At 49.2% G+C, this 24,264-nt stretch overlaps 1 protein-coding gene across 1 annotated transcript; it reads left to right on the top strand.

The window, feature by feature from the left end:
- The first annotated feature begins 2,777 nt into the window (after nucleotides 1-2,777).
- Nucleotides 2,778-21,734, top strand: OAS2 (2'-5'-oligoadenylate synthetase 2). The gene is made up of 10 exons (XM_069496974.1): nucleotides 2,778-2,997; nucleotides 6,641-6,905; nucleotides 9,941-10,119; nucleotides 11,007-11,242; nucleotides 12,055-12,199; nucleotides 14,407-14,577; nucleotides 16,657-16,939; nucleotides 18,139-18,326; nucleotides 19,369-19,607; nucleotides 20,454-21,734. Exons 1-10 carry the CDS (start codon nucleotides 2,821-2,823, stop codon nucleotides 20,620-20,622), a joined length of 2,052 nt encoding a protein of 683 aa, XP_069353075.1. The 5' UTR covers nucleotides 2,778-2,820; the 3' UTR covers nucleotides 20,623-21,734.
- Nucleotides 21,735-24,264: the final 2,530 nt, after the last annotated feature.

The raw sequence follows: 24,264 nt of genomic DNA on the forward strand, positions 1-24,264 counted from the left end.
GAACATTCTCATCACCCCAAGAGTTAATCCAAAACCCATTAGTAGTCACTCCCCATTGCTCCAACCCATTGTTTCCCTAGTCTGTGGGTACCACTCATCTGCTTTGTGTAGCATCTATAGCAAACATTTCATATATTAATAAATGGCATCGTACGATATGCAACTTTTTATGTCTGGCTTCATTTACATAACACATTTTCAAGGTTCATTCGTGTTCTAGCTTGTATAGGTCCTTCATTCCTTTTTATTATGAAATAATGTGCCATGGTATGGGTGAACCATATTCTGTTTATCCATCCAGGGGTGAGCTTTTGGTTTGTTTCCATTTTGTGGCTATCATGAATACTGCTGCTATGAGCATCCCTGTAGGAGATTTTGTGTGGACACATATTTTCATTTATTTTAGGAATATCCAGACAATCCCCAACTTACAATGGCTTGACTTAAAATTTTTCAACTTTATGATGGGTTTATCCAGACATTACCCCATCATAAGTCGAGGCGCATCTGGGTTTATAATGATTCGATTTATGATTTTTTAACGTTACAATGGGTTTATTGGGACATCGCCCCATCGTAAGTCAAGGAACATCTATGTGCTGTATTGGTCAGGGTTCTTCAGGGAAACAGAACCATTAAAATAGAGATATAGGCTGGGCACAGTGGCTCACACCTATAATCCTTGCACCCTGGGAGGCCAAGGCAAGAGGATCACTTGAGCTCAGGCGTTTGAGACCAGCCTGAGCAAGAGTGAGACCCTGTCTCCACAAAAAATAGAAAAATTAGCCAAGCGTGGTGGTGCGCACCTGTAGTCCCAGCTACTCGGGAGGCTGAGGCAGGAGGATTGCTTGAGCCCAGGAGTTTGAGGTTGCAGTGAGCTATGATGACACTAGTGCATTCTAGCCCAGGGGACAGAGTGAGACCCTGTCTTAAAAAAAAAATAGAGGCCTATAGAAAGAAATTGATTATGAGGGATTGGCTCACGTGAGTATGATCTGCCATCTGTGAGCTGGAGACCCAGAGTGTCAGTGACGTGGTTTCTGTCCAAGCCAGAAGGCCTGGGAACCAGGGTGCCAATGGTGTAAGTCCCAGTCTGAGTTCCAAGGCCTAAGAACAAAGAGATCGATGATGTACATCCCAGTCCAAGTCTGAAGGCCCAAGAACCAGGAGGGCAGGAGAAGATGGATGTCGCAGCTTAAGCAAAGAGGAAATTTGCTGTTTCTCCGCCTTTTTGTCCTAGTCAAGCCTCAATGGATTGGACTTAGCAAGGGGGAGCTTCTTCCCTCAGTCTCTGGATTCCAATGCTAGTCTCTTCCAGAAACATCCTCACACACACAGACACACACACACACAGCAATGAACGAGGGTGCCGGTGTCTCCACATCCTTGCCGACATGCGTTATGGTCCATCCTTTTGGTCATAGCCATGCCAATGGGCATAAAAGAAAGTGACAGACTTTCAGAATAATCAGGTCTGCTGGCTGAGGTCAGGGCCCCCCCAGGGGAGAATAGGACCCTGACACATAGAGTGGGGACATAAGGGAATTGGCTTATGTGATTGTGGAATCTGGCAAGTCCAAAATCTGCCGGGTGGAGACCCAGGGAAGAGGCACCGCTACACCTTGAGGCTGGAGACAGTCTGCAGACAGAATCCCCTCTTTTGTGATGAAGGTCAGTCTTTTTCCTATCAAAACCTTCAACTGATTAGATGAGGCCCACCCACATTATAGAAGGTAATTTGCTTTACTCAAAGTCTGCTGATTTAAATGTTAATCTCTAAAAAAAAAAAAAAAATACCTTCACTAAAAGATCTAGAATAATGTTTGACCAAATATCTGAATACCTTGGCTCAACCAAGTTGACACCTAAAATTAACCATCCCGGCAGGGAAAGACCCGATTCCCCCTCATGGCTTAGGGACTTTTATTGCTGGGCCACAGCAGCTGACTGGGAGCCCTCTGTGAGCCTCACGTTTGCAGCTCTGGGCCCAAGGGTGGCATGTCTGGTCCTTTTCCGGCCTGTGCACTCTCATGGGGCCCTGCAGCTGTCCCCCTGTGTGTGCTGAGGAACCCCCCACACAGAGCTTCCTGCCCACTGACCACTCCGGGAGCCTGTGTTAACCCAGAGGCAGAACCGAAACCTGAGTCCAGCTCAGTCCCTGCCTTGCTGTGTGTCTGTGGGCAAGTCAATGCCTTCTCTGGGTCTCTTTCTCCTCTCTGCTGCTGTCCCTGAGTCTGAGCTCCCTGGCCACTGAGAACAGGGAGAAAGAGACAGGGCCTTAAAAGATGACCCCTGCCCCTCTGCCTGTGTTTGTCACCCCGTGCTAAGCACTTTGCAGGTATTAGTGGAGCCTCACGTGAACCCTATGACAGAGGTACCATTTTTTCCCCAGTCTACAGATGGGGAAATTGAGGCACAAAGAGGGCAGGTGATGTGATCAAGGACAGAGGTCCAGCATAGGTGAAGCCCTCGCCGTGGGGCTGTAGATGTCGCGTTTAACCCCGATCAGTCCTCGGGAGCCGCTGACAGGCTGGAGATCCCAGCCGCGGGGGCAGGCAGGGCGGAGGCTTCCGACCCTGAGTTTTGGTTTCCCGGCTCTGGGAGCAGGACTTGGCAACCACCCCTAGAGGGGCGAGGACAGAGACTTTCCGGCCTAAGTTTTGGTTTCCCGGCTCTGGGTGCGGGAATCAGCAACCGCGCTGCGGGGGCGGGGCGAAGGCCTCTCGATTTCAATTTCACTTTCCGGGCTCGGGCGACAGGGGGAGACCTTCGGTCGCCCGCCCTGCCATTCGCTGTTGGCCCGGCAGCCGGGAGGCAGCCATGGGAAACCGCGAGTCCCAGCTATCTTCAGTGCCTGCTCAGAAGCTGGGTAATTTTATCCAGGACCATGTGACGCCCGATGAAGAGTGTCAGAGACGGATTGACGGGATCGTGGACCTCATCTGTGACAGCCTGCAGAACACGGAGCACTTCCCGATGGTGCAGGGAGTGGCCAAAGTGAGTCCGGGGCCGGGCTCAGGGTTCTGAGAGCCAGGACATGCCGCGGGGCTGAGCCCCTTGGATGCGCCAGGCCCGCACCTGGGCTGGGGAGGCCCGCACCTGGGCTGGGGTATGTGGCAGGGCACAGGCTTCGGGGCAGTCTCTGCCCCTGACTGGCTGTGTGGCGCTGGGCAGGCTGCTTAAACTCTCTGTGCCTCCGTCTCTGGATCTGGGGAGACCGAGTTCCCACTTCAAAGAATCGAAAGGCTTCAGCATCAGATGTTCTTAGCACCGGGCCTGACACACAGTGCTCAAGGCATGAGCTGCTATTAATCGCCATTACTATTTCTATCTTCCCCATGGTACAGAGGAGTAAACTGAGGCTGAAGGACCTCGGTCAAACTATCCAGCATTGCTCTGTGGTTTCTCAGCAGCGAGGAGGGGTGGCTCTCATCTGTTAGAAATGTTCGGTGCTTACGGTCACAAATCCCAGAACTGAGGTTGAAGATTCTGGACGTTTGGCGAGGAAGGGGAGCTAGGAATGTGCCAGGACCCTAGGATGGGGGGGCAGGGGGCAAGGGTCCTGATGTCCCAGCACCACCTGCGTACCCTCCAGCGCTGGCCACATCCCCTTCTCTGCAGTCGCAAGGCTTTCTGGCCTCTGTCTTTAGCACACGCTCTAGCCCTGCAGTCAAGAAGTCTAGACACGTGGCATCCCCTGCCCTGGCCCCGGTGAGGAAACTGAAGCAAGTTCAGTTATTTAACAGCTGGTGCCAGAGCTGGGATTTGAGCCTGGGTAACCCGCTTGAGGCATGCAGGTTTCACTGCTAAGCCATCCTGCTTCTAAATGTTGTTAACAGTTTTTCCTCATGGAAGTAAAATATATACAAAGAAAAGTGCACACATCTAAGTGTACAGTTTGATGAGCTGCCTGTGTAACCCATACCCAGATAAAGAAACAAAACATTCCCAGTCCCCCAAGAGCCCTAGGCCCCCTATCTGGTAGGTCCCCAACCCCAGGTAGCCACTCCCCTGATTTCTGATCGTATAGATTAGTTTTGCTTGTTGTTTAACTTTATGTAAATGTAGGGTGAACAGTCAACCCAGCTTGCCCAGGATTGAGGTGTTTCCTGGGAGGGGGGACTCTCAGCGCTAAAACCGGGGACGCAAAGCAGGATGTGTCGGTCGCCCTGTGTAAATGGTGTCATGTGCTGCGTGTGCTTCCGTGTGTGCTTTCTTTGACCCATCAGGTTTATGGAATGAATGTTGTACATGCAGTTGTTTATCATTTTCATTGTTGCGTAGTATTCCATTGTGTGAATATACCACATATGTCCATTCCATTGGTTTTTTTATTGATACCCAATAATTGTAGGTATTTATGAGGTACCTGTGATATTTTGAAACATGGATACAAAGTGTGATGATCAAATCAGTGCAATTAGGATATCCATCGCCTCAAACATTTATCGTCTGTTTGTGGTAGGAACATTTCCGGTCTTCTCTTCTAGCTATTTTGAAATATACGCTAAATTATCATTAACTATAGTCACCCTCTCGTGCCATCAAACACTATAACTTACTCCTTCTGTCTAACTCTATGCGTGTACCCATTAACCAACCTCCCTTCATCCCCCCCACCACCCTTCCCAGCCTCTGGTAACTACCATTCTGCTCTCCACCTCCATGAGATCAACTTTTTTAGTTCCCACATATAAGTGAGAACATGAGATATTTGTCTTCCTGTGCCTGGCTAATTTCACTTAACATAATGACCTCTAGTTCTCTATGTTGCTGCAAAGGACAGGATTTCATTCATTTTACAGCTGAATAATATTCCATCGTGTGTATATACCACACTCTCTTTACCCATTCATCTGTTGATGGGCACAGCTAACATCATACCAAATGGGGAAAAGCTGAAAGCTTTGCCTCTAAGAACCAAAACAAGACAAGGATTTTTACCACTCTTACTTGACATAGTACTCAAAGTCCTAGCTAGAGCAATCAGGGAACAGAAAGAAATAATAGGCTTCTACACCTTCGCCCATCTCTTCTCCTTCTGGAACTCCCAAAGTTCAAATATTTGGTAGTGTTATGACATCCCAAATGTCACATAGATTTTTTCTTTCTTTTTTGGGGGGGTCTGACTGGGTTATTTCAAAAGATCTGTCTTCAAGTTCAGAAATTCTTTCTTCTGCTTGATCTAGTCTATCATTGAAGCTCTTGGTTGTGTTTTTTATTTTATTCATTGAATTCTTCCATTCCAGGATTTCTGTTTGGTTGTTTCTTTTGGTATCTATGTCTGTTGAATTTCTCATTCACATCATGGCTTGTTTTCCTGATTTCTTTGTATTGTTTATCTGTGTTCTCCTGTATCCCACTGAGTTTATTTTGAAATTTTCAGGCATTTCATAGCTTTCTTTTTGGGGGAGATCTGTTACGGGAGAATCACTATGTTCTTTTGGAGGTTTCCTTGCTTTCTCGTGTTTCTTGTGTCCTTACATGGATGTCTGCACATGTTGTGTAACAGTCAGTTCTTCCAATTTAGGGATTGGCTTTTGTAGGGGAAGACGTTTTCCTGTAGCTGTATCTGTAGCATCGGTTGAGTGGGGTGCTTTGGCTTTGATTCCGAGGGGACACAGTAGTGTAACGTCTGTACGGTTTCCCAAGCTGTAATCAGCTTCCACGGTGTCTTGCGTTCCTCAGTGGCTTAGGCTGCCATTGTTAGTGCAGGTTGTGATGAGGCTTTGCTGGGGATGCAAACGTGAAGTGGGCCAGTCCTCAGGCACCAGTGTTGGTAGCAGTAAGCCAGGCATGCCAGTCCTTAGGCCCCCAGGCGGCATACTTGGGCACTGGTGGTGTTGGGTCCACATGGGCCAAGCCTAGGGCCTCAAGGTGGTGTGCTTGGGTGCCAGAAGTGGCAGCAGAGGGCTGGGCAGGCAGGCCCTTGGGCCTCTAGGTGGTGTGCATGGCGTCAGTGGTGCCAGTAGCATCAGCAGGCCAACTACTCAGCCCTCTAGGAGTGCAAGTGGGCATCAGCAGTGACAGGCTGGGCAGGCTGGTCCCCAGATACTCAAGAGGCACGTGCAGGCACCAGTGGCAGGTGGGGTACACCTGTCCTGAGGCCCCTGGATGGCTCGTGCATGCTCTGGTGGTGGCAGGCAGGGCGCATCCATCTCCAGGCCCCAGACAACGTGCGTGGGTGCTGGCAGCAGGTGGAGTGAGCCCATCCTCAGGCCCCCTGATAGTAGGGGCAGGTGCGGGCAGGTGGGGGCAGGCAGGGCAGCGGGCAGGGCAGGGCATTCCCCAGGCTCCCAGATGACATGCACAGGGCACCAACAGCAGTGGCAGGTGGTGTGGTCCTATCCTCAGGCCCCAGGATGGTGTGCTCAGCACCGGCGGTAGAGGATGGGGTGGGTCTGTCACATTCTATTGTCCATGGCCATTTGAGTTGCCTTCAGTGTGGGGCCAGTACGAAAAGTGCTGCTGTGCACATGCCAATGAGGTCTTTGGGAGGACAAATGCATGCCTGCCACTCAACTTTTTAAGACCAGGGTGACATTTTTGGCTTTCCCTTGAGTTGAAAAATACGACTGCTGGAGTTCCCCGTGACCCCAGAGAGGCCAGAGCCTCACATCTGCTTCTCTCTTGTTGGCAGGGTGGATCCTACGGCCGGAAAACAGTCTTGAGAGGCAACTCCGATGGTACCCTCGTCCTCTTCCTCAGTCACTTCAAACAATTCCAGGACCAGAGGCAAAACCAACGAGAAATCCTCAAAAGAATCGGGGATCAACTGGAGCACCATGTGCGCGAAAGAGGGCTGGAAGGCTCTGTCGAGATCCAACATGGCGGGGTCACAATCCAGGTGTCCACAGCAAACCAGAGAATCTCCTTTCACGTGCTGCCTGCCTTCAACGCTCTGGGTGAGTGCTCCTGGGTGCGTGTGGGGTGGCGGTAGGGGGCGTCCTGGGGGAAGAAAAGCCAAAGAAGGAGGTGCCAGACAGCCATGTAGGTCTTCTAGGCTGTGAGTGGTACAGGTGCCACCGGTGCTTTCTGAATGGGAGACCACAGACCCTCCGAAGAGAAAAATCCCTCCTGCTCTGGGCTTATACTCTTGTCTGGAACTTCTCCCCTCTCCTCCGAATTGACTTTGGAGAAAATGTTCTGGATTCGGGAATCTAAAACAGAGCTTTTCAAACTGAATGAATGAATCACCCGAAACCCTGTTGAAACGCAGGTTCTGAATCAGGAGGTCTGAGTCGGGGCCTGGGATTCCACTTTCTAACCAGCTCCACGATGAGGATGCCGGTCCACAGACCACACTTGAGGCTTTAGACTAGAGCCAGTATTGCTTTCTAGAAAGAGGATGAGGCAAACATCTAGGAAAACACCAGCTGGGGCGAGTGTTTGAAGTCTGCCTTCCTGCCAGCTCAACATCAAAGAAACAACCTTCCATGGACAACTATCTACCAGAGTTTCAGGGGTGCATCAGACCCCACTGTTATCTCCCCAAGACCTGCCCAGGAACCTCCTGTCTCAGCAAATGTTCCTGCAGAGCTTTGCCTGTCCCCTAAGCCAGGATTCCATCTCTGCCTCCCCCATCTTCTCACCCACAGCCCATCACTAAATCCTGCCAGTTCTGCCCAATTTGCTCCTAAATCTGCTTCTTTTCTCTCCCTTCCGCACTGCTGCTTCCCTCGCCAAGGCCACCATCAGGGCTGGCCCAGATATGGCAACGGCCTCCTAATTTTCTCCCTGCCTTCACTCTCCCTCCAACTGCATCTGGATGCTCTTTCCAAGTGTGATTGTGTCACACATTCTGTACTGGACCCTCTTAAGGTTTCTCCTACATGCTCTAATTTGTGTTCTCTGGCTCATGAGAATTATTACTTATATGGAGAAAATTTGTTTAGTTTTATTCTCTCCTAGACTGTAAGCTCTGTGAAGACAGGTACCATGAGTGTCTTGTTCCTCTCCAGTCTCTAGCACAATATTCACTACCAATAATAGTTGTTGGATAGATGGATGGATGGATGATCATGATGGAAAAACAGATGAAAGGAAATTGCATGGACAGATGGATGTGGATGAATGGATGGATAAATGGATGGTTCATTGGATGGATGGGTGGATGGATGGATGTGGATCAATGAATGGATAGATGGAATAGATGGATGGCTCATTGGATGGTTGGGTGGATGGATGGATGGATGGATGGATAAGACTCAGCATAGTTTCAAGCACAGGTACACATATCATCACAAGCTTAAAGAATTCCAGAGCCGAAATTCAACCCCTCATTAAATGAGTGGGGAAACAGAAAGAAAAGGATGTTCCCAGGGCGACACAGCCAATTGCTCTCAAAACTAGAACAAAAGCCCAAGTCTTCTAAGTCCCAGCCCAGGGTGCCTTCCGCCATAGAGTTTTAAGGAATGTCTGGGTTACAAGGGCCCTTGAAGAGCAATGAGCACGACCATCATCTGATAAGGTGGAGACATATGCACTTCCTGATGACTCACTTGCACAGAAAGGTGTCCTGGTTCGGAGGAAAAGGCAACAGCGTGGGAGGCTGACAACCCCGAGTTCTCATCCAGGTCCCACTGCACACGTGTGCCTGCCAACTGTGCAGTCAGACTAGAAACGGCCAGCTGTCATGGCCACTGGGACGCTCAGGTTTGGGCCTCAAACAACGATCGTAGTCAAGGTAAGGAGACACGCGTGGCTCAGAATTCTTACAGGAAATCCCGTGCACTCGCCTCTTGTTCAAGGAGGCCAGCGCGCCCTCTACTGGGTTCACCCAGCATGCAAGGATGGCGTGAGGAGGAGACCTGAGCTCTTCCTCACATGCGGTACCCAGAAGCCGCCACTAGATGGTGGTAGAGCTGCACCTTGCGCACTGAGATCCCTTTTCTACAAGGAAAGGTAAGGGTTGCTTTCTGAGAAGCGTGACCTACAGGGCAATTTGCAAATTGCTTTTTTTAAAAATAAACATTAGCCTAATTAATCTGGCCTATTTTTTACACCAGGTCCAGGCAGGCTCCCTTCAACCCTGCGTCTCTTTCCACTGCTGTGTGCCACCTGCTTTGACGCAAAGCAGGAAGGTACCTGTTTACTCCGCTTGCTGGTGTTTCCTCAGCTGTAAATGACAAGTGGCCGTTGCGCTCGCCACATTAGAGTTCTGTGAGGCTTGTATGTTTCACTGCACAGAAAAGGCTTAATTCAAGTGCTTACTGAGAGTAAGCACTCAACAAACGTTAGCCATATTATGTCAATAGGTAGGAGGATGGAATGTTCTACCTCCCCTCGTGCCAAGTGCCGGAACCGGGTCTAGGGAGTCAGTACGGAACAAGCTGGACGCCTTCTCCTGGCTGTTTTTCAATGCGTTTATAAACAGTGGCGTTCAGCTGGCAAGGATGGAGACCCATTGATTAAACTGGCCTCCCTCCCCAGGCCTCTGGGGCCTGGCTGTCACCCTGCCTGCCTCCTCAAAGTCCGGGTACCCTCACCCTCTAAGTAGAATATTCACTGGATAAACTCAATAGCAGAATATATTGCATGTGATACATAAACTTTGTTGTTGTTTTTTTTTTATCTGCCAGATGTTTGCCAATTTTGCGAACACCAACAATGTTTCAAACAACCCAGCCTTTCCCTACCGATTTGGAATATCCCCTTTCTTGGTTATAGTTGTGTTTCTCATCCCTTTATTTGGTTCTGCTGATCTTGTCTTGGGTCAACCGCATACGGTTTTCATTATAGTCATTTTCAGCTACATTTGATTTTCCAGTGGGCCGAGCCACCCTTCCCCACTACCTTTCATGTAAATACACCAAGTCCGCTTACGGATGAAGCAGCGGACGTGTGCTATGAAATTACAAAGGTCCTTCATCGCTGAGCAGCCCTGACTCGGACATGAGGTGATGCAAATACCAAAATTCTTGTTTTTCTCTCCCATCAGGCTTCCTGGAGGATCCCAACCCCTGGATCTATCGAGATCTCAAAAGATCCTTGGACAAGTCACAAGCCCGTCCCGGTGAGTTCGCGGTCTGCTTCACAGAACTCCAGGAGAAGTTTTTTAACAACCGTCCCAGAAAGCTGAAGAATTTGATCCTCTTGGTAAAGTACTGGCACCAACAGGTAATTTTCCAACTGTATATATATCGTTATCATTCACTTCCTTTTTATTGAGATAATTTACATCAGTAAAGCGCAGCAATCTTAAGTATACACTCAATGCATGTTTTTTACATCCTTCTCAGCAACACCCAAGTCAAATAGGGACCATTTCCTGCACCCCAGAGTGTGCCTCAAGCCCACTGTGCCCCAGTAATACCCCCAGACAAACCCCTATTCCAATACCTGCCACCACAACTTAGTTTTGCTTGTTTTTAAATGGTGTAAATGGAACCATACTGCCCCTACTTTGTGTCTGCCTTTTTTTTGCTCAACATCATGTCTGAGAGATTCGTTCATGCTGTTGCATGTAGTAGCTTTTCATTGTCTTGTAGCAGTGCATTGTGTTAATACACCACACGTTTATCCATTCTGCAGCTGATGGATGTTTGAGTCAATTCCACATTGGGGCTATTATGAATTAGGTTACTATGGATATTCTCCTACATGTCCTTTTGTGAATTTAAGCACTCATTTCTCTTAGGTAAATATGCAGTAATAGAATTGCTAAGTTATACAGTACATGTACATGAATGTTATGTGTGTAGGTATGCGTAAATATATAGACTATATATGTGGGTCATTTATTTGTTTGATTAACTGTAGTAAATATTGCCAAATAGTTTTCCAAAATGGTTGCACCAAATTACACTCCCATCAGCAAAGTATGAGTTCCAGTTGCTCCACATCCTAGCCAACACTTGGTATTGTCATTCCATTGAATTTTAGACCTTCTGGGTCTAAAATGGGGGACAGTGACCTCTTAGAGATTTCTGGTTTCTTGATTTCAGAGCCCTGGCATGGGAGGCACTGCGTCCCCAGGTGAGCTGCTGCTCTTTCTTTCCCCACAGTGCCAGCAAAAAATGAAACATTCACCCGTGCTGAGTCCGTACGCCCTGGAGCTGCTTACGGTGTATGCCTGGGAACACGGCTGTGGAAAAGAAAATTTTGATATAGCTGAAGGCATCAGAACTGTTCTGAAGCTGATCAAGTGCCAGGCGCAGCTGTGCATCTATTGGACGGTCAACTACAACTTTGACGACGAGACCGTCAGGAACGTCCTGCTGAACCAGCTCCGATCAGAGAGGTGCTCAGCTCCCTGTACCTCTGCGTCTGCATGTGGGACTGTACCCCTTTAAAACGAGGCCTCGGCCCTGTCCTGCCCAGCCAGAGATGTGCCAAAAGAATGGCAGCCACTGGCCGGGCATGATGTCTCACACTTATAATCCCAGCACTTTGGGAGTCCGAGGCAGGAGGATGACTTGAGGCCAGGAGTTTGAGACTAGCCTGGGCAATATAGTGAGACCCCATCTCTACAAAAAAAAATCCAAAAATTAGCTGGGTACAGTGGCATGCACCTGTAGTCCCAGCTACTCGGAAGGCTGGGGTGAGAAGGTCACCTGAGCTCAGGTGTTTGAGGCTGCAGTGAGCTATGATGGTGCCACTACACTCCAACCTGGGTGACAGAATGAGGCCTTGTCTCTAAAAAAAAATAAAAATAAAAATAAAAACAGAATGGCAGCCACTGCCATGGGTGGGCAGGCAGAGGATTCTGTCCCGGTCTGTGCTTTGTATATTTCAAACCATGGTCACATTTTGTCCCAAAAACAAACACTGGAGGGGTGCTTCCCCTTCTAGGAGGAAGGAGCTCAGAGAGAAAAGGGAGTTGTCAGAAGAGGAGACCACTTTATTATTTTATTAATGGAATACCTGTAAAGCAGAAAACACAGGGCCCACAGGGCTAGATGTCGTAGACAAAGCCCCCTTGCACCTTGGAGGAACCCCAGGAATCAGAACTCAGGTGACCAGATTCCCCACTCAAGCCCTTTTTCCCCAAAACTGACTTCTTCTCCTACAAGCAGCTCAACTGATTTTTTGTTCATCTAATGGAACACACAGGCCAGTGATCGTGGATCCAACCGACCCCACTCACAACGTGAGTGACGGGAAGAGCTGCTGGGAGGTGCTGAAACGAGAAGCTCAGACCTGGCTCACGTCTCCCAGCCTGGACAGCCAGCTGCCTGCCCCTGACTGGGATGTTCTGGTGAGAGGGTTTTCCAGCCACGGCTCATCTCACGCCGCAAGGAGGGTCCTCCTGACGCCCAGACCGGGTCTTGTCCCAGAGCACCACGTATTAGTGTCTCGTGACTGCTGCAACTAGGTACCACAGACGGGGTGGCTTTAAACAGCAGAAATCTATTCTCTCGCCGTTCTGGGTGTTAGAAGTTCAAAATCAAGGTGTCGTCCGGGCTGTGGTCTCTCTCTCTGAAGGCTCTAGGGAAGAACCCTGCCATGCCTCTTCCAGCTTCTGTGGCTGCCGGCAGTCCTTGGCTTGTGGCCGCGTCACTCCAATCTCTGCTTCCCTTGTCACACGGCCTCCTCCCTGCGTGTCTGCATGTCATCATCCCTCTGTGTGTGTGTGACTCAGTGTCTCCCTCCACTCCTTATAGGAACAACAGTCGTGTTAGATGAAGGCCCACCCCAATGACCTCATTTTAACCTGATTGTATCTGTAAAGACCCTATTTCCAAATACGGTCCCATTCACAGGTACTGAAGACATCTTTTATGGGGGACACAATTGAACCCGTAGCACGTCGTTAGGGGCAATGACTGTGAAGTGCAAAAGGGAACAAAGAGAGAGAGGAGACCCACAGATGAGCGATTCCAGTGAATTTTGCAGAACAGGAAGCAGGTGAGCAGGTGGTGAGAGATGCCATGGAGCGGAGCCCGAGGGCACTGGCTGGCGGCAGCCAGACCCGAGACGCTGGCACAGCCTCCGAGGCCGTTCAGGCAGGTGCAGGGGGCAGGAGGAGAGCGGGGCAGAAACGGGAGGATCCATTAAAAGGCCACCTGTGAGACGGGTGCAGGGTGCAGGATTTCCCCATCCTGTCCCCAAAAGGGGAAGTAAACCTGCCAACTCGGAGTTTCCCGCACACTCAGGGCGTTACGGAAGGGTGACCCGAGAACTCCCCCGGCCAGCTCTCCTGGGAACCCCAGTGGGCACAGCTGTGTCATTTGAGGCCAGCTGGGCCAACCAACCTCCACATTTCACAGACAGGGGACTCGTTTGTATCTTAATTATGCGAGGCAGGATCTCCATTTGCCATTTGCACAGAAATCTGAGCGCTAACAGCAAAAATCTGGGGTGTAAATGAATTTACCAAAGTCTTGGGGCCCCGGAGGTGAAGCAGTCTGTGAACGGAGAAATTTCCTAACTGGGTCTAGAAGGATCGTGATGCTCTGGGCAGCCACCCCCCGGCCCCCCGACCCCTACTTTCATCACAGTCCTGCCCCTGCTCGCTCACCCTGGTTTTCCCGACTTTCTCAGACAGCTTTTTTCCAAAAATTATTACTATTTCCCGCATTTTATTCTGAAAAGCTTTCAAACATATTTAAAAAGTTACAAAAATGATTCAATAAACTCCCAGGCGCCCTTCAGGCAGATGCACAGATATGCAACATTTTACCACCTTTGCAGTGAGTGTTACACACCGTGTGTGTGTGTGTGTGTGTGTGTGTGACGTTTACTGTCATCATTATTGCTGTCACTGTAGCTGCTGTTTATACTGTCATTTGAGAGCAGGCCGCCACACACCCCTTTCCCCCTAAATGCTTTCATACGGATCTCTGAGAATAAGGACATTCTCCTCAACAACCACCATGCTGTGGTCAAATTCAGGAGATTGAAGATTTGTGTATTATTTGATTTTGAACTTTTAGGCTCCAGAACGGTGAGAGGATCAATTTCTGGTGCGTTAAGCCCCGCAGGTGTGATAACTTGTCATGCAGCGTTTGGAAAGTAATACACCTGGGCGGTGAGTTTAACAAAGGCTCATGCAACCTTTACAAACTGAGTGCATGTGATCATCAGAAACCTACCTCCTGAAAGGGGAAAATAAAGCAAAAAGGTGTCGGTCGTTAGTAGGTGATGCCACGGCTAGAAGTGGAAACCAGAGAGCAGCTTGGAGTTCGGGACACAACAGACCTGTCAGAAGGATCCAGATCTCCCCTAGGAAGGCAGGAGGGACAACCAGGAGAGTTTTGTTTCTGGGGGATCTTGGGCACCACCCTAGACTCTCAGGTTTGTTCTTGGGATCTGTCAGTGCGAGGAGCAAAGACGGGGAAGGTGCCCGGAGATTGCAGAGCAGGAGGGAGGGGCTGGGCAGGGGGCCCAGAACGGGCAGGAAAGAGAGCCTCAAGGTCCGCTTGCAGGGGCCGCTCACGCCTGGGGTCTTCTGCCTTTCCCCAGCCAGCACCGCTCTTCACGATCCCGGGCCATCTCCTAGATAACTTCATCAGGGACTTTCTCCAGCCCGACAAATGTTTCCTCGATCAGATCGAGAAAGCCGTTGACATCATCTGCACGTTCCTTACAGAACGTTGCTTTCGACAGTCACCTGGCAAGATCCAGATCGTCAAGGTGAGCACTGGCCCTTCTCTCCCGGGAAGACCTGGAGGGGAGTGAAGCGGGCATCGTAGCTGTCCAGGGCCCGTCTACCTTCAGAAACTGCAGGAAGGGAAGCTGGGGAGGTCAGGGCACCGGGGCACTGATTTTCAGTGGGGCTCTGCCTGTGCCGTCAGCAACACACTTTGGTTCTGCGTTTGTTTCCTAGGGGGCTGCCGGCAACCCTTCGTGCTCTCGGGCTTGGCGACCTCTCGCTCCGATCTCTGCCTCTGTCTTCACGTCACCTTCTCCTCTGTGTGTCCTCTCTTCTCTCCTAAAGACACTTGTCTTTGGATTCAGAGCCTCCCCTATTCCAGAATGATCTCATCTCCAGATCCTTAACTTATTTACATCTGCAAAGACCCTTTTTGCAAATAAAGCCACATCCACAAGATCCCAGAGGACATACCTTCTGGGGGGGGGGGCACCATTCAACCCACTGTATGGTAAGCTCGGTCTGCAGTAAACCAGAGAGGGAGCTTCTTGTGTTGATGACCGGGGACCCATTTGCCTCATCAGCTGAGCTAGAGATTCAGAGCATTGCGTTGTTCCTGCCCCAGACTCAAAGGCCATGTGCTGACACACTTCCCTCTGGTGGTCATATGACCAGATAAGTGTGCCCACGGTCACAAGAAGGGAGAGAGGAAAATGTTAATATATGTGCATAAACATCTGCAGTGACGCAAAAACACCTGCGTGCATGCCTCGCTGAGAGTGTCTGGGAAACCACACCGATACCCGCCGAGCGATGAGAGAACTGTCTCACTGAGGTTCATCGGCGTGAAAACAAGACTGAGTTTGCGATCAATGTCAGAACCACTGAAGCATGCTTTTTCTCTTCTCCTTCCTGAGACCCCATTAACATGATAGTTAATAAAGAAGAAAAGGGCCGGGTGCGGTGGCTCACGCCTATAATCCCAGCACCTTGCAAGGCCCAGGCAGGAGGATCACTTAAGGCCAGGAGTTCAAGACCAGCCTGGGCAACACAGCAAGACCCTCATCTACAAAAAAACTTTTTTAATTAGCTGGGTGTCATGGTGCATGCCTGTAGTCCCAGCTGCTTGGGATGCTGAGGCAGGAGGATCACTTGAGCCCAGGAGTTCAAGGATGCAATGAGCTAGGATCATGCCTGGGCAACAGAGCGAGACCCTGTCTGTAAGATTAATTAATAAAGAAGAAAAGGTATATGACACATCAAAGGAGAAAACAGGAAGAGAGCCATCAGCAGATAAGAAATTGCTTTCTGTCTTCCTGGAGTTGGATAAAGGTTTCTCCACTAAGGTGGAGAGGGAGGTGCCACCTAGGGATTGTGGAGAAGGGGCCGCAGCCGGGGAGGGGACATTGAAGCCCAGCTTTCAAAGACAGGGTACGTGAATGAAGTGGGCTGCAACAGGGGTGACTTGAGGATCTACATACAGGGAATAATAGAATACAGCCCTTCCTCACCTCCCAATCCCGTGTGCCAAGCACTTACTAACCATGGATAAAATAAACATTTCCCTACAGACACTAAATGGAGGAGGAGGAAGAGGAAAAGCGGGGAGGAAGGGGAGAAGCCTACATAGCAGAGACATAAGTAGGCTGCAAAGCTTAATATAGTTACTGTTGGCCCTTTACAGAAAGTTTGCCAACCGCTGTACTTACGAATATTCATCCAGTGGTCCCCAGACTGTAGATCACTGATCGGTCAAGGAACAGACGAGAACTTTCACCATAATAATTGCATACAGCTTGATTTCTTTCAGGTCACAGGAATCCAAATAAAACTAAATATTTCTATAGGAAAAATCTTTAGGAAATTGACCTGAGAAGCAGGTAACTTATAACTTATAGCCCATCGGTTTTTTATATGTGAAGGGCAGGAGAATAGTTGCCTTTGGAACCATAGTATCTATTAGTTTGTAAAATGAAGCACTCTGCCTTAGACTCAGCCCTCGCTGGACCCTAACCCTGGCCTTGGCGACCTCATTGATTAGCTTAACTGGTGCCAGCCCGTGGGCGCAAGGACCTCTCGGTCTGGGAAATGCTATAGCTCAACCTTCCTTTCTTCCCTAGGGAGGATCAACCGCCAAAGGCACAGCTCTGAGGACTGGCTCTGACGCCACACTCGTCGTGTTCCATGACTCGATTAAAAGTTATGCCTCCCAAAAATGTAAACGCAGCAGAATCCTCAAGGAAATTCAGAAACAGCTGGAAGCCTGTGAGCAGGAGAAGGAGTTTGAAGTCACATTTAGGATTTCAGCATGGAAGGCTCCCAGGGCACTGAGCTTCTCTCTAAACTCCACAGTACTCAACGAAAGCATCAACTTTGATGTGCTTCCTGCCTTTAATGCACTGGGTAAGACGCCCCAGCCCTTGGCCCCTACAGGAGGAAGATTCTGGAATCTGGAAGTGATGAGGGTGGGGTGGAGAGAAAGCCATGTGACTTAGTAGCTGGGTGTGAAAACATATGCCACTCATGGTCCAGGACTCCCAGTAGGTGGCATTAATAACGACACTAAGACCTTACACCTGTATGTGATTTCATTCCTATTTCTCCTTTGCATATCCCGAGGACTACCAGGAACCATATCTTATACTCCGGGGCATCATCCACATATCTGTCAAATAATGGGGTACACAGAAGTTCCAGATACATTTGTAGATAAAATGCCTGAAATACAGTGAAGGAAATCAAAAAGCAAAATGTGGGAGGAATTCTAAGGCAAAAACACAGGAAATCTGGGTGTTTGGTTTCAATCTTAGGCAAAAATCTCCTTTAGAAATTCAGTCCATGGGTGACATAATGGGATATTAAAAGAAATCAAGGCTATTTCAGGCATTTCCCAAGCCACATGAACACTCTAATACCTTCCTTCTGAATAGCACTTAATGTCTCTCAAAAATGGAACAACAGTATAGAATGGGGGGTGGGCAAACTTTTTTTTGGTGAAAGAAAAGATAGCAAAAATTTTCACCTTTGAAGACCATACAGTATCTGTTGCAACTACTCAGCCCTGCCATGGTTGCATGAAAGCAGCCATACATGATATATTAACAAATGGACATGCCTGTGTTCCAATAAAACTTTATTTACAAAATCAAGCAATGGGCCAGATTCAGCCCAGGGGCCATAGTTTGCAAACTCCAGAGCAGTGCTCTCCACAAGGTCTTTCCGTGATAATGAAAGTGTTCTGTGTTCTATATCTACCGAGAGCTTGCCATGTCGCCAGTGCAACTGAGGAACTAAATTTTTATTTTATTTCCTTTTAATTAATTTGAATGCAAATGGCCACATTGGCTGGTGCCTCCTATGTTGGGCAGTTCAGGTCTAGATAATACTTTAATAGCACTCCCTGTATTCATGGAGATCATACAATTTTTTAAAAATCTCGTTACTCTGGAGATGCCCCCTCTACCTTGGACATCAGAGATGTAAATACACTGATACCTTTCAAAATAATTTCCCAGAATTAAATTATGTTTGTCAAAAGTGTTTTGAGATCTGTTACTTACTATACATGATAAGTCGTAACGTCAATATCTCGCCCATGCTAGGTCAGTCGAGTTCCGGCTCCGCACCCAGCCCCAACGTTTATGCTGAGCTCATTGATATGTATAAATCCCCGGACATCCCCGGGGGAGAGTTTTCTACCAGTTTCACGGTGCTGCAGCAGAACTTCATTGGCTCCCAGCCCAGCAAGCTGAAGAATTTAATTCGCCTGGTGAAGCACTGGTACACACAGGTACGGCAGCCCTCGTTCTGACCATCGGGTTATTATTTTTACCGGTAAGCTGGGACCATTTTGCCAGCCCTTAGCAAGTGTCCTGTTGCCCACACTGTCCCATGCTGAGGGCTGAGCCACTCTATTAGGGAATCTGCCCACTCCTTAAACCCTACATACCTTTGTGGGGTTCCCATCACTAACCCCACTAATTTGGGTGAGGCGTAGAGCACCCCCTACCATTAAAGCTGCTACCCGTGGTTTATTTTGCCTTCATGCTGGCCAGAGAATCCTGCAGGCATCCACGCTATCCCGCCTACAGAGGGTGGATGAAAGTTGGGATTTACACGCCCACAAGTGGCCAGTTTGGCTTCTGCTCGGAACCTGTGCTGTCACTCGGAAGCCAGGCTGAAGCTACAAGCAGGACTGCGGCCACAGTTCCTCACTGGCGAGCCTCCCTGCATTGCGGTCAACTGCCTCGCACATGATCGTTTCTGATCATCTTCCTGGTGGCCAACATCAAACACAATGTCAGTTCTTCCTGAGGAATCCCCTTTCTCGGTCCAGCTCCCTGGAGCCTGAGACTGAGCTCCGTGGTTTTCATCTGGGAAATCAGGGAGTTGGTGTGGTGCGTCTGCCCAGAGGGCTCAGGGCTATGGCGTGACCTTGAGCGAGTCACTTCACGTCCCCAAGCCTCATGTCTTCGTCTAAAGCGGAGCTCATGATGCCTGCTCGGCAGGGCTGTTGGGAGGATTAGAAAGGACGCAGGGGAAATGCTCAGACCCGTAGTTGTCCCGCAGTGGGTTTCTAGGAAAGCATAGCTGTAGTATCGTCCCGGAATGGAATGTATGGCCAAAGGCACGACAAAGCAACCTGTGCATGCTGCTCCCCGGCTGCCAGGTGAGCTCCTGTGAACCTGCACCGTTTAGACCTGCAGAGCGCCAGCCCGCCAGCATGGCACGGTGACTCAGTTGTCCTGCTGTGGCCCCCGAGCGACTCTCACCGAGCCCCTTGCATTCCTCTGCCTTCCTAGTGTCATCTCATGTTCCCACTCTTCCCCCAGTGCGAAAGGAAACTGAAGCCTAAGGGGACTTTGCCCCCAAAGTACGCCCTGGAGCTGCTCGCCGTGCACGCCTGGGAGCGCGGGAGCAAGATGCTGGACTTTGACACCGCAGAAGGTTTCCGGACAGTCCTGGAGCTGGTCACACAGTATCAGCAGCTCTGCATCTTCTGGATCGTCAATTACAACTTTGAAGATGAGACAGTGAGGAAGTTCCTCCTGACCCAGATCCAGAAAACCAGGTGCCCGAACCCCAGCCCCGTCCTCGTCTTAACCTAATTCCCGTCATCACCGTTTCAGTGCCCTGGGTTCTCCTCCCCTGGGGTGGTGATTTGTTTCCTCGCATGAAACGGGGAGAGTGTGGTCCCCAGAGATAAAATCCTAGGGACGAAGGAGAAAATATTGTCCAGAAGGAACAGGGGAGGAAGGGCGGGGAGGCACCGGGTCCTGGGGTGCCTTTCCTCTTTCTGTGTTGGAAAGAAACACGTGAATTTGTTAGCAGGTCTGAGAGGTGATCACGTTGGAAGCCTGTCCGTGAGAATTAGTGCTGTCATTCACGGGCCCATTTGTCCTGCAGGGATTGTATTAGATTAGGGTTTATCTACCCTTTCAGACCTTGAAGAATAGTAAAGAATAGTAAAGAATACTAAAAAATCACAGTGCACTCACTCAGGGCCGCCAGCAGGGGACAAAAGCAATGGAAGCCAGGGATAGGAAAGAGAGAACACAAAATAGCGCTGAGAAAGAATAGAGAAGACAGAACAAGACACCGTGGGTTGCCTAAGGTGGGCTGTGGCCTGCTTGGCAACATTGTATCTGATTAAATTACACATCATGTTTCAGTTGACTTAGCACTGAGGAGATAGTTACATTATGCCTTCCGTGTGTATGGTAATTAACAGCTTTTGAAACATTTTTGACACATATAATTTAATTCTAGGAAAAGACATTGAATGGTATTGGTATATTTGAATTACCATCATCGAAACTGTAAGAACACATTGTTTTATTGCTGAAAGTAGGATGGGCCCCAAATTCTGAAGTCACTGGTTTTGGAACCCTCTATTGCCCTCTAACCCCTCACTTAGGCCTGTGATCTTGGACCCAGCCGACCCCACCAGCGACGTGGGAGGAGGGGACCGTTGGTGTTGGCATCTTCTGGCAAAAGAAGCGAAGGAATGGTCGTCCTCTCTCTGCTTCAAGGATGGGACGGGAAACCCAGTCCAGCCATGGAAGGTGCCACTAAAGATCATCTAAAGGAGGTGTCATCTGGAGATCGCCCTGAAACCGGCTGGAATAGGAGAACTTCTCCTGCTGTAGCAACCTGGAATTGATTCAATAGAAAATCCAGCTCACAGGAGCTTAAATAATTGGTTCCCCCACCCCCAATTACAAGTAGCCCTGAGTCAGGACACCCGGGACTCTGCATTGTAGGATGCTGAACAGCACCCCTGGGCTCCGCCCACTGCTTGTCAGCACCGCCCCCCCTCCCCCCCACCACTGTAACGACCAAAGATGTCAGCCAAATGTCACAGCTCTTTCTGGCTTTGGCTTTTGGCTCCACCCTCTTTAGTTGCTGCTTTTAGCACTTCATGGCCCCGAAAGCGGCCAGTGAACCTCCAGGTGGCAGATTCGCCGTCCAGGCAGGGAGCACAGAAAGGGGAAAGGTACCCAAAGGTCAAGAACACAGGGATGTTACTAGAAGCTTCATCCAGCAAATCCTCTTACGTTTCGTTGCCCAGAACTGTCATGTGGCTTCCTGTCACTCGAAGGTGGCTACCAAGAAGGGGGGTAAAGACACCCCAAGGGAGTCAGTCACCCAAAGGAGTCTGCCATGCCTCTCCAGGGTCCCCTCCTGCCAAGATATACCTGGTGCGTCCTGCCAGTTACACCTGGCTCTCCCCACCACTTCTTCCTTTAGAGCAGGATTCCTCAACCTTGGCACCATTGACATTTTGGGCCAGATAATCCTTTGTTTAGGGGGAGTCCTGTGCATCACGGGATGTTGAGCAGCATCCCTGGCTTCCACCCACTGGATGCTGCCCAGCTGTGACAATTAAAAATATCTCAAGGCTGGGGAGCAGTGGTTCGTGCCTGTACTCTCAGCACTTTGGGAGGCCGAGGCAGGAGGATCACCTGAGGTCAGAAGTTAGAGACCAGCCTGAGCAGCAAGACCCAGTCTCTCCAAAAAAATTTTTAAAAATTAGCTGGGCATGGTGGCAAGTGCCTGTAGTCCCAGCTACTAGGGAGGCTGAGGCAGGAGGATCGCTTGAGTCCAGGAGTTTGAGGTTACAGTGAGCTATGGTGACACCACAGCACTCCAGCCTGGGCAATAGAGAGAGACTCTATCTCTAAAAAAAAAAAAAGAAGAAGAAGAAGAAGAAAATGTTGAAACATATGTTCTCTGGGCAGTAAAACCTTTGCCAGCTGAGAGCCCTCGCTGGAGAGAAACCCCCCGCCCCCCAACCCCAGGGTCAGCTCTAGCTATTCAGTTCTGTACCATCAGTAAGTGCCAAAATCTTGTCTCTGGCAATAGTTACCTTCCGAGATACGGTTCCCTCTTTTTTTTTTTTTACCTGACCCTTAACCAATGCTTGTACCTGCTTAGGAAACATCGTCCTCCCACAGATGTGTCTTTCTTTCTGGACAGCGCAGACACGGGCAGTTGTGGAGCTGGGGTGCGTGTTGTGGTCAGTGAGATGCGCTCAGTCGCAAGTCTTAGAATGCTGGAACAATAATGCTGGCAGAAACTTCTAGGGGTCATCTGGCAATTGTGTTTAGAGAGTCCGTTCACTGTGTGAAAGAGTCACCCGGATCATTCTCCCCTTGGTGCTCTCTCCCATCTCCCCCCGCCCCTCGCTTCTTGGACTCCTCTTGGAATCAAGACGGCGGTGTCCTTCACGAAGCCTTGCCTTGCTGAGCTCCGGCTCTGTGAGGGACCTGCCTTTAAAGATAGTTGCTCTTATCCAGCTTTCTGTGCACCGTATTTCTGTCAACCTGTATTTTTTTCTGTATTTTTCCAATTAGCTTCTCCCCTGCCCTTCATGTCTTACAAAGGAATCTCTCTGTGTCTCCAAAGTGAAGCCCTTTACTTGTCCCGAGGTTCCCGTAACTCCGTGACCTTGGTCTCAGAATCTTCCAACTCATCCACCTCCCATCTCTTTCCTCCGTGCACAAAACCTCTCCCGCCCCTGCTGGCCCAGGGGTCTCCTAAGCCTTTCATTAGACCTTGCAAGGCCCTAAGGCTTGCGGTCTCACTGGTGCCTGTTGTCTTTTCCTTCGGAGCCCGCCTTTGTCCCCCCACCCAGGTATAACTTCTTGTCAAATCAAAAGGCTTCTTCCTTGGGCTTTAGCTCCAATCATACTTGAAGGCGTAAGTGTTGTAACCTCATAAACCCCCACTTAAAGTCTTATTACTGCTGTAGACACTGACTATGATACACTGAAGACTATAGCTGGCCATTGTGCCCAGTTCTTTGCACAGACTTTCAAAAACCCCGATAGGGGTGTATTTTGTATTCATAATAAGCTCCTTTCAACCATCCCCGGGTTTATGCTAACAAGGTGACTTGTGGTGGGCCCTTAGATGGTTTCGGGGAAGGCGCTGGCCAAGCCACCAAGACCAAGCATGTGATTGGGGAATTTCATCCCCAACCCCCAACATCCAGGGAGGAGAGAATGCTAGCAATTGAGTCCAAGCACGCGGCCAATGATTTAATCAATCGTGCCAAAGTCGTGGAGCCCCAATAAAAGCTCTGAACAATGAGGCCTGGGCGCCTCCTGGTTGGTGAACATTCAACATACCAGGAAGGTGGAGCCTCCGATTCCACAGGCTCAGAGGCTCCTGAGCTCCGGACCCTTCCAGACTGGGCCACCCTGTATATCTTTTCATCTGGCTCTACATTTCTATCCTTTATAATAAAATGGTGATTGTAAGTATAGCACTTTCCTGAGTTCTGTGAGTCATTCTTGCAAACTGTTGAACCTAAAGGGGGGTCATGGGAACCCTGAATTTGTAGCCAAGTGGGACAGAGGTGTGGAATAGCCCAGGAACCCCACTTGAGGCTGGTGTCCAGAATAAGGGTGGATGTGTTGAGGACCTTGCTCTCTGATTGTCCATAAGCTTCATGGGGGCTTACTATGTAGCTGGAGGAACTAAAACACATCACCCTAAGTCCCTTAAGAAAAATGAAGGGCGGTTTGCAACCACGTGCTTAGTGATACGTACTCGACAGGCAAGACCCGTGAGAATAAAGTGAGTAACTCAAAGCCACACAAAGGCAGGGAGGGACCGTTTTGGTCTTTCTGGCCAATATCTTCTCAGCATTCAGTAGACATTTAGATCCATTAAAAGCAAAGAGAAGAAAGAGTTCACAGTGATCAAGAAACATACAGTCATGAGTCACCACCAGAAATAATCAGGAAACCAACCCTGTCTCGGAAGATAGGCAATGAATGACAATGAACAGGAGACACGTAAACCAGCCTTTCTTGCACAAAATACATTTCAGGATAAACAAACAGCCACAATGGAAGAGCGAAATTTATTCTTTTGACAGAAGAATTCTATTTCATAAATGTCAAAAAGACAACAAATTAGAAACATCACCATTTTGAAACCTCTGATGAAATAAATGGTTGGGGCAGATATTATCGCTGGGTGAAACCATTAGCTGACATGCCCATGGGGACAGTATCACGGGGCGGGGGGCTGTCAATCATGGCATCAGTGGGAGGGAGATGGCCACGGCCAGACTTGGCACTAAATTTTTTTTTTTATTATTTGGCACCGATGTCAGCTATGAGAAACGAAAGGAATTGAGTTAGCAAATTCCAGGAAAAAATGTATAGACCAGACAGAGTTCAAAGAAAGAGAACAATAAAATATGGAAAAAGCGG

This window comes from Eulemur rufifrons, chromosome 21 (genome assembly GCF_041146395.1).
Source record: "Eulemur rufifrons isolate Redbay chromosome 21, OSU_ERuf_1, whole genome shotgun sequence".
NCBI lineage: Eukaryota > Metazoa > Chordata > Mammalia > Primates > Lemuridae > Eulemur > Eulemur rufifrons.

Bases quoted from the DNA above. Each gene is read 5' to 3' on its own strand.
- OAS2 (XM_069496974.1), top strand. From the start codon at position 2,821: ATGGGAAACCGCGAGTCCCAGCTATCTTCAGTGCCTGCTCAGAAGCTG. The intron at 11,243-12,054 runs GTGCTCAGCTCC...TGGAACACACAG, and splicing joins AACCAGCTCCGATCAGAGAG to GCCAGTGATCGTGGATCCAA. The intron at 19,608-20,453 runs GTGCCCGAACCC...CCCCTCACTTAG, and splicing joins ACCCAGATCCAGAAAACCAG to GCCTGTGATCTTGGACCCAG.